This window comes from Pseudonaja textilis, chromosome 3 (assembly GCF_049901715.1).
Source record: "Pseudonaja textilis isolate UNSWEBS1 chromosome 3, rPseTex1.2, whole genome shotgun sequence".
Lineage (NCBI taxonomy): Eukaryota > Metazoa > Chordata > Lepidosauria > Squamata > Elapidae > Pseudonaja > Pseudonaja textilis.
Genome location: NC_141992.1, coordinates 60,835,641 through 60,848,523, shown reverse-complemented (window position 1 = coordinate 60,848,523; position 12,883 = coordinate 60,835,641). Strand labels below are relative to the sequence as shown.

Here is a 12,883-nt window from a genome sequence, read left to right as displayed (position 1 = left end):
AGTATTTTTTTTCAGATGAATATTGTAATTTTTATAGGAGCTGGATTTGTGTTTTTTTTCTCTTTCTGCATTGAGATCCTTCTCCTCCTTCCCCATTCCCATTTTCCCTACATTTTAGATGAATTCCTCTGGTGAGCAATGCCATGTCATTTATTTAATTTTGGCTTATCATTTTAAATAAAACCCAAATTATAATTTATTCAGTGTTGGCTTACAGCAATAAATTTTCCTGTCTTGCATGTAATAGAAATAACCTATCCTGGACATCTTTTAATTTGTTTATTTTCAACCAATCATTTCCAATCATAAAAGTAGAGAAAAGTAGCCATAGAGAAAACTAGGCTGATTTTTTTTTCCTGCAAAGCTCTTTTCCCTGATGGGAATATTCATAAATGAGATTTTTCGCACCATCATCTGATGTGATATGTAGAGCAGAAAGTACTGTGGTCTTTTGTTCAGTGGGTTGACATTCCACATGCACACACATATACACATCTTTTTTCATACAAAAGTTATGTATTCCTTACAAAGATTCAATAGCCATTTCAAAATCTTACAGTTGGAAGAAATAACCACACAGTGAAATATCTGAAGTTTGGTATGGTACATATATTACTACTATTTCAAAATTGCTAGAATATTTAGGGAAGTTGTAGTTTCAATCATACTAAAACCTTTAACACACATTTTCAGTATTGCTAGTTTTGGAATATTTCAAGCAAGTCCTCAATTTACAATGCAACTAAAAGCTTTCAACGTTTTACCTCATCTTTTCTTTCTGCTGTGTTGGACTATGGTGCCCATCCCCTCTACTGACAGCTGGAAGGCCAGAGTAGCATTTTATTAATGATTTATTGAATACTGCCTCCATTCAGTCTCTTTTGAAAGGTTACTGTATTTGCAGGACACCATTGTAAAAGAGTGACTTTCTTCATTATTGCCTTTTTGTTTCTTTTTCAGTCAGGAGCCAGGAATTTAAGAGAATATTCTCTAATGGAATTGCTTGTGGTAAGATTGGATTACTTTGAAAAAAACAGAACTACATAAGTCTTGATGGTCAGCTCATATTAGTAGTATCTGGTATACAATGTGCATCATAGAAGATCATAGTTAGGAGTTCATGGTGAAATTGTAAGAAGGCTAATTATAAAAAAATATGGGAAGATACATAGCAAAAGAATTAGTACAAATACTACAGGAGGTACAGAAATTACCCTGTCTTGTGTTTTTGAAACCTCCATCTCCCACATAATCTGTTTAATGCACAATATATTTTCTGTAGTCTGTTTTGACTACATACACAGTAAAGCTCATGTATATAACTGTTTTACATAGCACAGCAAAATTTTGTAACTGACCCACTATATGCATAGTTCAACTGTTAACTGCGATTCTGAAACTATCATAGCAATATTAATGCATAGTTCAGATACTCAAGAGTGGAAAGACAACTGAGAAACCAAAAAGCAATCATCAGGCGTGGTGTTTTTTTTCCCAACAGTACAGTTTGTAGGAAGACATTAAGTCAGCTTTTTACAGGGGGAATCACTAATTTTTAAAAGTATTGCATAACCTTTCTTTCTTGTATCTGGGACACGCACAGACTTCTCTGCCCACAATATTTTAGCCTTTATTTATATCAGATATGGTTTAATTTCAGTAAGCCTGTTAAAGTGACATTTAGCTAATTAAAACATATTTTAAATTGTTTCCTTATTAAAAAATATCTTAGACATATACCAGGTATATTGATTTGAAATACTATTGAATTTCAGATGTATATGGAAGAGCCTTGTTTTGACTTTCTTCGAACCAAGCAAACCTTAGGGTAAGGTTCTATTTACTGCCGTATTGGAAGAGAAAAAATCTGTATACAAAATTAATTATATTGAATTAGCCTATTTTCATTTATGCAAGATGATAGTTGGCGTTTTGCTTTTCTTCAGTTCATCTACTAGTTTCCTTCTATTCCAGAAGGTTCCACTAAGCCCTCAAGAGTTGCAACTCCACAAAAGTATATATCATTTTTAATCATGAGTCTGCTCCCTGTAATCCTTTAGCTGAAAACATATTTGATCAATATTTGAGCATTAATTAATCTAGCAAAATTGTAAAAACAAATACTTGAGTTTTATTCTTTAGCAAAAATTGCTCCCTCAAAAAAACCCCACCTCCAATAATTGTTAAAACAACTTGCAGTTCCTACACAAAATAATTTTCAGTTGACAGAAGTTCAAGTACAGTGCCAAGAACCAGCATATCACTATTTAAATGGAAATAGTTTGGTTGTCAGCTTTCTTGCAGTTTAAGAGCAAATTTGTGCAATTTCTTTCTCCTTTCATTTTTAGATATCATGTCTATGCAAGTTGTAGGAATACATCTGGGATTCTGGGATTCTCTGTTACTGTAGCCACACAGGCAACCAAATACAAGTGAGTAGGATATTTGAGAATTTCACTTTTTCTCTTAGCCCTGTAAACTCAAAAGATTTTTAAGGCTGATATTTTATGAAAAATATCCTCAGAGTAAGAAGCATTCTTTAACTTTTTTCCTGGATGTGTTCAGTTGCCTGAATTGTAAGATGGGCAGCAAATAAATTTGATTGTGCATATACATCTCACAGCCCAGGTGACTTACACACACACACACACACACACACATTTTCACCACTGCCACTATATGAGTGTGCTAAATAAATTGAAAAAGCAAAGTTAACTCACAAAACAGCATGACTTAACCTAATGTAATTTTTGGGTTGTTTGGGGGGTATAAATTACCATAAAGTGTCATTAGAACAGAGCCAATGACTTAAGCTTAAATTTAAAAAAATGCTTCGAAATATTGCAATAAGATGTTAGCAAAAGACATCAGTGAGGTACATAATACCCTTTTTTGTTTCCATTTGGCTTTCACTTGATTTTCCCTTCATGCAGTTGTAGTCAGTTTCACCTTGCTGTTTCTCAATACTTAATAGAAAATTCAAGAACATGGAATTGAATTAAATGCATATTAGACAAAATACATATTTGTGATTTATTTCTCAGTTCTGAAGTAGTGGATAAGAAGATAGAAGAATTTTTTTTGTGTTTTGAAGAAAAACTCAAAAATATGACTGAAGAGTCCTTCAAGACTCAGGTAATGATTATTACCTCCTCTTTATTACTTTTCCAGAAATCTTTTCCAATAAATGATCAAATAGGTTTGGTTGTCCACCAAAACAGTAAAATAGTTTTTTTCTGATGCTTGTTCAAAGTGTATGAAGTTCAGAATAGCATAAGGGCAGTACTGTAGTTATACTATCACAATCATAAGGGGCCCGAAGAAGTAATGGAAATTTATTATTCACCATTTAATTGTGTAGAATTTTTTTATCTGATTAATTCAGAAGGACTATTACCAACTATATATAGATCTAAAAGTAGAATCTGAACTCAGTTATGCTTAAACTGTAATTACAAAAGAATTAACATACTAAGACTATCAGAAATTAGTTTCCCAAATTTTTGATACCTATTTTTGATGAAGATTAATACTTCCAGAGATGTAGTAGAAATAAGACAATCCAGATAGTATAAATTGGTCTCATTGGATCACATATATTTAATTGATAAAAGCTCAGAGCATTAAAACACTATTTTTAAAAATATTACATGAATCTGTTAAGAGATGTTTTAATACTATTTTGAAAAAGTTGATGTCTTTTCTATACTAGGTCACAGCTCTCATTAAATTAAAAGAATGTGAAGATTCTCATCTTGGTGAAGAAGTGGATAGGAACTGGACAGAAGTAGTGACTCAGCAATATCTATTTGACAGACTAGTTCGGGAGGTAATTCTTAAAAATATTCCCGTGTGGGTCAGATTTAAAAAATCTTTGTATGGTCTTTCCATGTTTATTTCTAACACTAGCATAAGGAGGCAGTTAAGGAGCCATTTGGTCTAATGGATAGGGCACCAGCCTAGAAATTGGGAGACCATGAATTCAAGTCCTGCCTGAACCACGAAAACTGGCTGGGTGACTTTGGGCCAGTCACTCTTTTTCAGTCCATCTTACTTCACAGGGTTGTTGTGAGGAAAACAGGAGAAGGAAAGCGTGTTGTATACATTCGCCGCCTTGAGTTATTTATAAAAATAACAAAGGCAGAATACAAATAAGTTTAATTAAGTCAGGATTGAGAATTATATTCTTTGTATATACAGAGTCCTCAACTTACAATCACAGTTGAGATCAGAACTTACACTGCTAAGTGACACAGTTAAGTGACTTTGTGTCAAATGTTACCACCTTTTTTGCCATGGCCTTTAAGCAAATCATGCCGTTGTTAAGCAAATCCAACTTTCCCATTGTCTTTGGCTTATTGGAAGCTGGTTGGGAAGGTTGCAGGTGATGATCACATGACCCTGCGGTGCTCTAACCATTGCAAATCCCTGTTGGTTGCCAAGCACCCAAATTTTGATCATATGACCATAGGGATGCAGCAACACTGAGCACCAATTTTAAGTCACTTTTTTCAGCACCGTTGTAACTTTGGACAGTAACTAAACAAATGGTTGTAAGTTGAAGACTACCTGTATTGATGGCTTAATTTCTATATCATTTAAACATATGCTAATTTTTAAAAACTATTCTGTTTTAGATTGATGCTCTAAAGTCTCTTTCGCAGTCAGAATTAGTTGATTGGTTTCAAATGCACAGACACAAAGAAAGGAAAGTGCTCAGCGTACATGTAAGTATTTATGACAAATGTGTAAGTAGCTTATTAAATTGGGTGAATATCAAGGCTTAGGTCTTAAAATATGATGGTGCCTTGAGATAGATGTAAAAATAACTCAAGACAGCCAATGTATCTAATTACTTCTGCTGTTATATCTTGCCCATATATATAGGCAAAATACAAAATAGTAAAAAATAGAAATAATATAAAATATGCTATTGTACTTCAAATGAATATAACATGATTTGTTTTTGCAGTATATCCTGGCTTTGAACACGGGGCTAGAAAATTGGCCTTTCTGAAACATGATTCTCATGTTAATCAAATTCAAAATAAAACTTATCATTTTTAAATTTAAGCATTAATCTATTACTTACTCAGGCATAAAGTATTGTTTTAGCCCTTTCTGCAGCCATAGAAACTATTGCATCTATTGTAGAACTTATCTCCTATATTGTGTTTTGAAATTACAGGTGGTTGGATATGGTGTACATGAAGGTGATGCAGAAGTTCCATCTCTTTCAAATGTGCACAGCCCTTCAAGCAATGAAATACCTCAGCTAACGTTCTTTGACCCTTCTTCTTTGACTGACATCACTTGCATTAAGAACATCAAAGTGTATACATCAGCTCTCAATGTTCTCCCATACCATAAGATATTAAAATAACTCATCTTGGGCTGCCATAATGTGTAGTACAAGTTAAATACTCTGGAGGTATGCTTTCCTTCTAAGACTCCAATTTACCAGGCTTTATGGAAAATAGTTGACTTCTTACAAACTAATGTACATATTTCAAGTGTGTCTTTTAACCAGCAAAGCATACATAAAGAGTGAGCATTTTTTTGTGAAAATATATATTACAATGGATGTATAGAAAGATAGACTTGTTCATAAAAGTAAATGGGTCCTCCATTGGCAATTATTATTCTGGGTGCTTTCTGCCTGGAATGCTGCTGCTTCTTCCATAACAGCTGTGGGTAAAAAAAGACTAAAGACTATCTCAGAAGTAAAATATTACCTGCTATCCAGAAAACGCTATTAGATTACTTAAAACTGAATGTGCCTATATTGCAACAATTTAGAGAAAAAAATATTTCTGGCTTCAAATGAAAAAAGTATTAAGATTATACCTAGGAGTCATCTTCATCAGATAGTTCAGGATGAGTGCTCTTAAAATAACGTGTGCAATAAATTATTGAAATCTTAAGTTCTTGGTTTTTTGTGAGATTGCTAAAGTAAAAAACATTTGAGGATCATATTAAATCAGTTATTTTTAAGGTGAGTTTGCTCCTTAAAGAAAAAGAAAAATTGAGATTAGGGTTTTTGTAATTCTACAAAAGCAAAACTGGAAAATAGTTGAACGTACCATTAGTTTCAAGAACTTAAAAAGTGGAAATAGGGTGAATACAAGCTGTTTCGCCTGTACTGCAGTCTTAGTCCTTTGCTTTTGGAACAAGAGGGGAAGACGGAAAAAAATGGTAAATCAGGACATATTTAACAATTCTGAACATCCAAATTATATAGTGGTTATAGAATAATATTAAATATTCTGGGATGTTGCATACTATTATATAACTTTGAGTTGGTTTGTATAAACCAACTCAAATGTTAGACAGCTTCTCTCTTGACAAGCTTATGGCCCATGCTCTTAATCTACAGGAGAAGCAAAGCAACACGTGGTTCTCCAAATATTTAAGTAATGCAACTTCAGATATCACTGGCAGTAATGGTTAAGGCTTGGGTATGCAGGAAGTTTGGAAGCTGGACTTCAGTAACATCTAAAAGGCCAAATTACAATTGGAATTTTCTGGTTTTTTTAAGGAAGTAAAACTCATCACCTATGCCTGGTTCTAATCAAAATAATGCAAGGATTAAGGCAGCCTTAATACAGAGTGTGAAAATTATCCATCAATTGTTAAGTTTATCTGAATTCTCTAGAAAACACACATTTACAGGAAAGAGCTTTTTTCACTATTTAATCAGAACGGCTCCTAGAATAGAATGGGCACTTTAATTGAAAGATCATTTTTTATTTCTAAACTTTTAACTAAACTAGGTCATCATGGGGCCAAGGGATAGAACAACAGACCAATAAAGTCAGACCACGGAGCCTAAAGCTATCACCAGTTTCTGAATAAAATAGCGCAGACCTCTGTGTGATCACTCATCAGTGTCTGGACACAAGTCCTTAAGAGAAAACAGATGTACTGTTTATAGTTGCAACAGATCACTTCAGTCTTCATTCTGCGTTATTCGGGATATAAATCAGTATAAGATATGGGTAACTGAATTTTCCAAATTAATATCTGCTGAACAGGATCGACTTGTCCTGAACATCTTTATAGCAAGGTGTTTTAGACTGCAAATGATTTTGTCTACAATAAAACAATTCATACTTTTGAAAATCCATTTTATGAAGCATTATAGATGCATCTGCAAGAATCAAATGGTAATCTATAATAAAAATTCAAAGATTTTTTGAGGGAAACAAATGCCAGATTTTTTTTCTACCATTATTATTATTTGTTAAATGCGATCTTGAGTTCTCTAAACTGGCAAAAGAAGTCCTTGTATTAACATAGAAATTAACAAGTTCTAAGTAAATGAAGCCAGAATCCTATATATGAGACACATGCCTCTTTGCACCTTTTACAGCAATGTTTAGTATGTATGCCTAACTTGAGCCTTGGTTTTATTCTCCTAGAAGCATAGGAGATAAGACAGGAAATTACTGCTACACAGTCAGGGCTCTTCCTGTTTTAATTGTTCACTGCATGAGAAAGTCCAGTATCCCTGAGATAGGAACTGTAACTGAAGGAGACAGGCTCTCCAAAAGAAGAGTCCTTTGAACATTACAATTAGTGCCACTAATTCAAGGCTTGAACTTCACAGGCCTGGCCTGCTTAATATTTACTGGCAGCAAGTCGCTTGAGTAGTGGCTCATCATAAACCCAGTATTCTCCATCTTCATGGAACAGCTGTAAAAGAAAAGTACTTATTAACAATTTCATAGGAGCAAAACGATTTAACACAGGAATAATTTCTGAAGGTAAACCTACCTTTGTTTCCCATGGAATCTCTTTCTCTTTCCTGGCTTTGGCTTCAGCTCTTTGTCTTTCCTCGAGCCTATGCTTAGCTTCAGTGGCTGCCTCAATGTCTCTGATCTTTAAATTATAGGTTACATCTTTCCATAGGCTTAAAAAAAGATAGAAAAATATATAAATTGCAAAAAAAAATCCCATAATTTTATTAATCTAGAAAGACATGTTTGGAGAGAATGAAATCATCACGTTTGTTCCCAAGCTCTACATAGGGTTAAGCCTGCTCAAATTGATTTGAAACTAGAAAATGTTACAATTGGTCCACTACTGTGGTTAGATCACTCTTGATCTGGTCCACTACTGGTCCACTCTTGGTCCACTACTGTGGTTAGGTCACTCTTGATCTGAATGAGGTCTATTCACTACCATTGATATCCCTGGATCCATTTAGAATGGTATAAAGGGATGGATTTCTAAAACACCTGGTGGATATCCCAATAATTTGTCAGGCAATTTCATCAAATATCTGTTGGACCTCTAAAATACAGAAAGTGCGATAAGATGGGTGACCATTCTCTGCTCACTAATCTGAGTTGCTCTCTATTTTACTGAGGAACTCCAGAAGATGAGATGGCAGAAAACAATCTGGAATGTCGATAGAGGATGCTTAGAAATGAACCTGACATAAGGGCTTTTAAGCCTTATATATACAATAGAGGTGGCAAAGAATTCTTAATCTTCCATCCTTATTGCAGTAATGGAGTGTACCTCTGTGATTTAGGGTGATTTACACCTTTTGGGGATGGGAGATTCAAAAAGAGCTTCCTGAGACCACTGTGAGGTGTTTGTGAAACACTTTGCTGATAAAATTGTTCAAATCCACCCAGATACCTGATTCTGTATCGTCTGAGAGGTAAGATAATAACTTGTGAATTTTGAAACTGTGATTTTTCTTGGCTTATCAGTTCTGCAAAAGTGTGTGATCTGTGCACTATGAGCTCTTCTATCTGTGTTATTAGTTTTATACTCAAGGATAGAGGGTAAGGTAGTACAGGTAGTCTTTGACTTACAGCCACATTTGGAACCAGAATTTATGTTGCTAAGCAAGATGGTTGTTAAAACGAGTTGCACATGATTTTACTTCTTTGCCATGTCGGTTAAGTGGTCAACTCCAGCTTCTTAGTTGGGCTACTTATTTTGAAAGCCGGCTGGGAAGGTTGCAAATGGTGATGACATGACTTCAGGATGCTGTAACTACATGCCGGTTATCAAGCACCCAAATTTTGTCATGTGACCATGGGGATGCTGCAACTGTCATAAGCATGAAGACCACTCAAATCACTTTTTTCGATGCCATGTAATTCTCAACAATCATTAAATAAATGATTGTAAGTTGAGGAATACCTGTAATGCCTTATTCAGAATGTGGGTCACGTTAAAAGAGGTAAAAAGGCAGATTTACATAATTTACATAATTTTTGCCCAAACTGTATTGTTATAATTGAACAACACATTTCAATTTTCTTGTAAGTTTTCACATGTGCATTTGAACCATTGATAATCCATTTGAAATAGGCAGCATACAAAATATTGTAACAAAAAAATACCATATCTTATCCCACGTTCATTAACATTACTTCTAGTTAGTTCAAGTAAATTACTACTTGAGTTTGAGAATATTTTTTGAAGCTGTTACTGTAGCAAAACAAGAAAGTACTGTATATTAACACTGACCAGCGGGATTCATACTCTTCTTGATCTTCCAGTTTTCTTACTTTCTTCTTAATGATAGGCATTTTCTTGGTATCTATAAAGACTACATTCTCCTAAAGAAGGAAAATCTCTGTTAGGTTTTTATTCAACTTAAATCCATTTTTCATTAGGGCATTTATCAGTATTTCTCATATTTATATTTCTTTATATATAGACAAACAACGCAATCCAATATCTGCTTCCAGTAACGCAACTGATTTCATAAAAATTATGTTAACCATAGAACACATATCTACCAGTTATCTTGAAAATGGCTTAATCTTGCATTCAGTTATATAGCTAGTCCTTGGTTACCAAGCGCTTGTTCAGTGACTGTTTAAAGTTGTATTGTGCTAAACAAGTGGTACAAGCAATTATTGAAGTTCTGGCTGTCCCACCAGCCCTGTGGTCACAATTGTGATCCAGGCACTTGCGCTTAGCAACATTTGCAGCATTCCACAGTCACATGATTGCTATTGCCTGCCTGCTTCCCACAAGCAAAATCAATGGGGGAGCTGGAAGGTTGCAAGATGCTCCTGTAACTCACACTGTTGCAGCTTCCCCCCACCCCAAGTAGCTTGGCTATAAAGGGATTTCATACTCCATAGCGTTTGTGCACATCTGCAGCAGCCACCTGTGACATGGGTTCATTCCCAGCAACCATTCCCAGCACTGCTGCAGCTAATCCCACCTGCCCCCACAACTGCTGGCCTGCTTGCAAGCTACATGTGGCTTCCTCATTGACTTTGCTTGTTGGAACCCAGGAGGAGATCTGTGATCCTCACTTAAGGACAGCATCATGGTATTGCCATCGCTAAGTAATGTAGTCATGACATTACGTATTATGACCTTACTGCCTAATGATGGAAATTCTGGTCCTAATAACTTTCATTAAGCAATGACCTGTACAGTTTTTGGAGCAGAATGATGAATTGGCATATTAAATTAATGACATTCTTGGAATGAATCAAACTTTTTCATATGGAATTTTAATCTATGAATTAACCAAACATTCAAAAATCAAGATACTTTACCCCTGTTGCATATTTTGCATACATGGTACCGTTCCATTCTCCTTCAATTGAGCAGATGGATTTTTTATCATTAGGTGAACTAGAAAACAGAAGGAAGAATTAAAATCAGGGGCCACTCCCTTGTCAATTACTTCAAGCTTGATTCCTATTGATATTAGTGACATAACCCTATAATTTTCTGTGTTATATTTTCAGTGTCCCTATTTATCCTACAGTAGTAGTACTGCTTAATATTTTCTCATTCCAATATTAACCACTCCAGCCCTACTAAGAGTCCAAGGTCAGAAAAGGTTTGGTTAGGTGCTACTACCTGCTGAGGGCATCTGTCAAAATCCTTAAAACTGCTTTCCCTAAACTGGTCCCCTGCAGTTGACTGAATGTAATTATTTCTAATTAATATGGCTGTACTGTATGATACAACACAGTAAAATCATGAAACTCTGTCTCACTTTGGCCATGTCATGTGGAAGAATTCACTGGAGAAAATAATTACGTTTGAAAGAGTTAGCAGTAAAAGGAAACCAGACCCTAAAAGAACACCGTGGCTGGACACTGTCGAAGCTGACACAAGACAGAGCATACAAAAACTGTGCAAGACTGAAAGGTGTGGAGAGTCTGCCCATAGAATCATCAAGGATCGGAATTGATTGAATGGATGACATCATCATCATGGCTGTACTAACACATTATGAGGGCACCAGATTAGGGAATATTAAAAGTATTCTCCAGCAATTCTGTTATATTTTTTATATCAGAACTTTGAAATGAGTGTGATTTTTAAAATCCATCCTTATACGTATATATATATTTATATACTTACAATATTTCTGCTGTTACTTTGTGCTTCTTCCCCCCATAGAAAGGTTTTGTGTGGAATATTATGTTAGCATTATAGCCTGTTTTAGAACAGCTAATGTTGCACTCTCCTCCCAGCTCTATCCATGGCACTGTGAGAATAGATCTGTCAAAAAAAATTCAGATTTTTCAACAGCTAGGAAGATAAACAATTTATCACTTATAAAATCACTAAAAACTAGAATTACTTGCCTTGCATAGCCATTTGGGAAGGTTAAAATGTAATGTTCATCATAATCTAAGCATGATACACACCCTGTAAAAAACAACAGTATGGGATCATACCAATTTTTTATAGAGAGAAAGGAAAACAACAAGGATTAAAATAAGGTGAACAAAAATAACCTGTCAGGTTATATTTCTGCAGACCAGTCATTCCGCTACCTCATAACCAAAAGCAGAATGGCTATATTTAGCTCTGAAAAGAGATGTTCTTCTTTTACTTGCACACAATCTAAGCCTCTCACCCCCAAGCAAAAAAATGTATCCTTGCCTTTTCCAATAATGATGACCCTCATGCCCCCCCCCACAAAAAAAAAGGCCATTAAAACAAGGAGCAGCCAAGGTTGCCATCCCTGGACTAGAACAATAACCGAACAAATCGCTACTTTGGAAATCCTAGTTGAAAGTGATTTTTAACAGCAAAACAGTAGCATCAGAATTAGAAAAAAGTTAACTTATGATTTTATTGCTTTTTATATTTGTGAGGACCCATAGTATTTTTCTTCAAAATGAAGTCCTTTAACTTAAATATCCCTGCTAAAATTGCATCTGCAAAGCATTTCAATAAAGGCCAACAAAATTAGGTTAATAAAAACCAAGTTTGCGATAACTATCAATTATTTTTTAGGACTATCATCAAACCTTTTCTTGTGGTAATACCCGGATGTTCTACAAATAATTATTATGTCTGATTAAAAATCTTCAGCAGAATTTTAAGCAAGCAGGGAATGAGCAATATACTGGTAAATACTACTTTGATGGCTCCTATTGGCTTATACTTGATTAAATGTGAGAAACCTCTTATTCTGAGAGAAAAAATAAACTGAAAATGGACAGAACTGACCACGGACAACTAACTGCATCTGTTAGTAGTCAATGATAATATTCAAAGAAATGTGAATTCTGGTTTATCCTTTTATAGGAACCACTGCAAGAGAATACTGGTTTGCTCTCAGTTAATGTCAGTTAAGCAGTGTCAGTAGTTCTCATTGCTCATTAAGACCAAATTCGATAAGAATCAACTATGACAATCTAATATGTGACAGAAATTTATAGGTCTCCAGATGCTACTGGACTACAACTCCCATCACTCTCATTACTGTGTCAAGACTGGTTAGAGTTGATTACAATTATCTGTAAAGGAAAAACCAGATATTGCTTATCCCTGGGTTGGATTACACAACCTACATTTTCTTGCATTAGCACAGAAAGACAGAAAATAGCAACAAATTACAATCTATGTAAGTCACAAATATTCCTGT

General features: G+C 34.8%; 2 protein-coding genes across 10 annotated transcripts in view; one reads left to right on the top strand and one right to left on the bottom strand.

Annotated features, from left to right (window-relative positions):
• The window catches only part of NRDC (nardilysin convertase), a 30,768-nt gene extending 24,844 nt beyond the window's left edge, over positions 1–5,924 (top strand). Inside the window, exons 25-31 of the mRNA XM_026707069.2 lie at positions 961–1,008; positions 1,776–1,828; positions 2,349–2,432; positions 3,045–3,135; positions 3,713–3,829; positions 4,638–4,727; positions 5,189–5,924. Coding sequence (XP_026562854.2) covers positions 961–1,008; positions 1,776–1,828; positions 2,349–2,432; positions 3,045–3,135; positions 3,713–3,829; positions 4,638–4,727; positions 5,189–5,383 — 678 coding nt within the window. The 3' untranslated portion in view covers positions 5,384–5,924. The remainder of the gene's footprint in view (positions 1–960; positions 1,009–1,775; positions 1,829–2,348; positions 2,433–3,044; positions 3,136–3,712; positions 3,830–4,637; positions 4,728–5,188) is intronic.
• Positions 5,925–7,459: 1,535 nt separating this feature from the next.
• Positions 7,460–12,883, bottom strand: part of OSBPL9 (oxysterol binding protein like 9) — a 57,330-nt gene continuing 51,906 nt past the window's right edge. For all 9 annotated transcript variants that reach the window (XM_087929907.1, XM_087929908.1, XM_026707070.2 and 6 more), the window contains 6 exons: positions 11,592–11,655; positions 11,365–11,505; positions 10,545–10,623; positions 9,493–9,584; positions 7,777–7,912; positions 7,460–7,695 (listed from right to left, as the gene is read on the bottom strand). In XM_087929907.1, the coding sequence (XP_087786033.1) occupies positions 7,621–7,695; positions 7,777–7,912; positions 9,493–9,584; positions 10,545–10,623; positions 11,365–11,505; positions 11,592–11,655 (587 nt within the window). In that variant the 3' untranslated portion in view covers positions 7,460–7,620. The remainder of the gene's footprint in view (positions 7,696–7,776; positions 7,913–9,492; positions 9,585–10,544; positions 10,624–11,364; positions 11,506–11,591; positions 11,656–12,883) is intronic.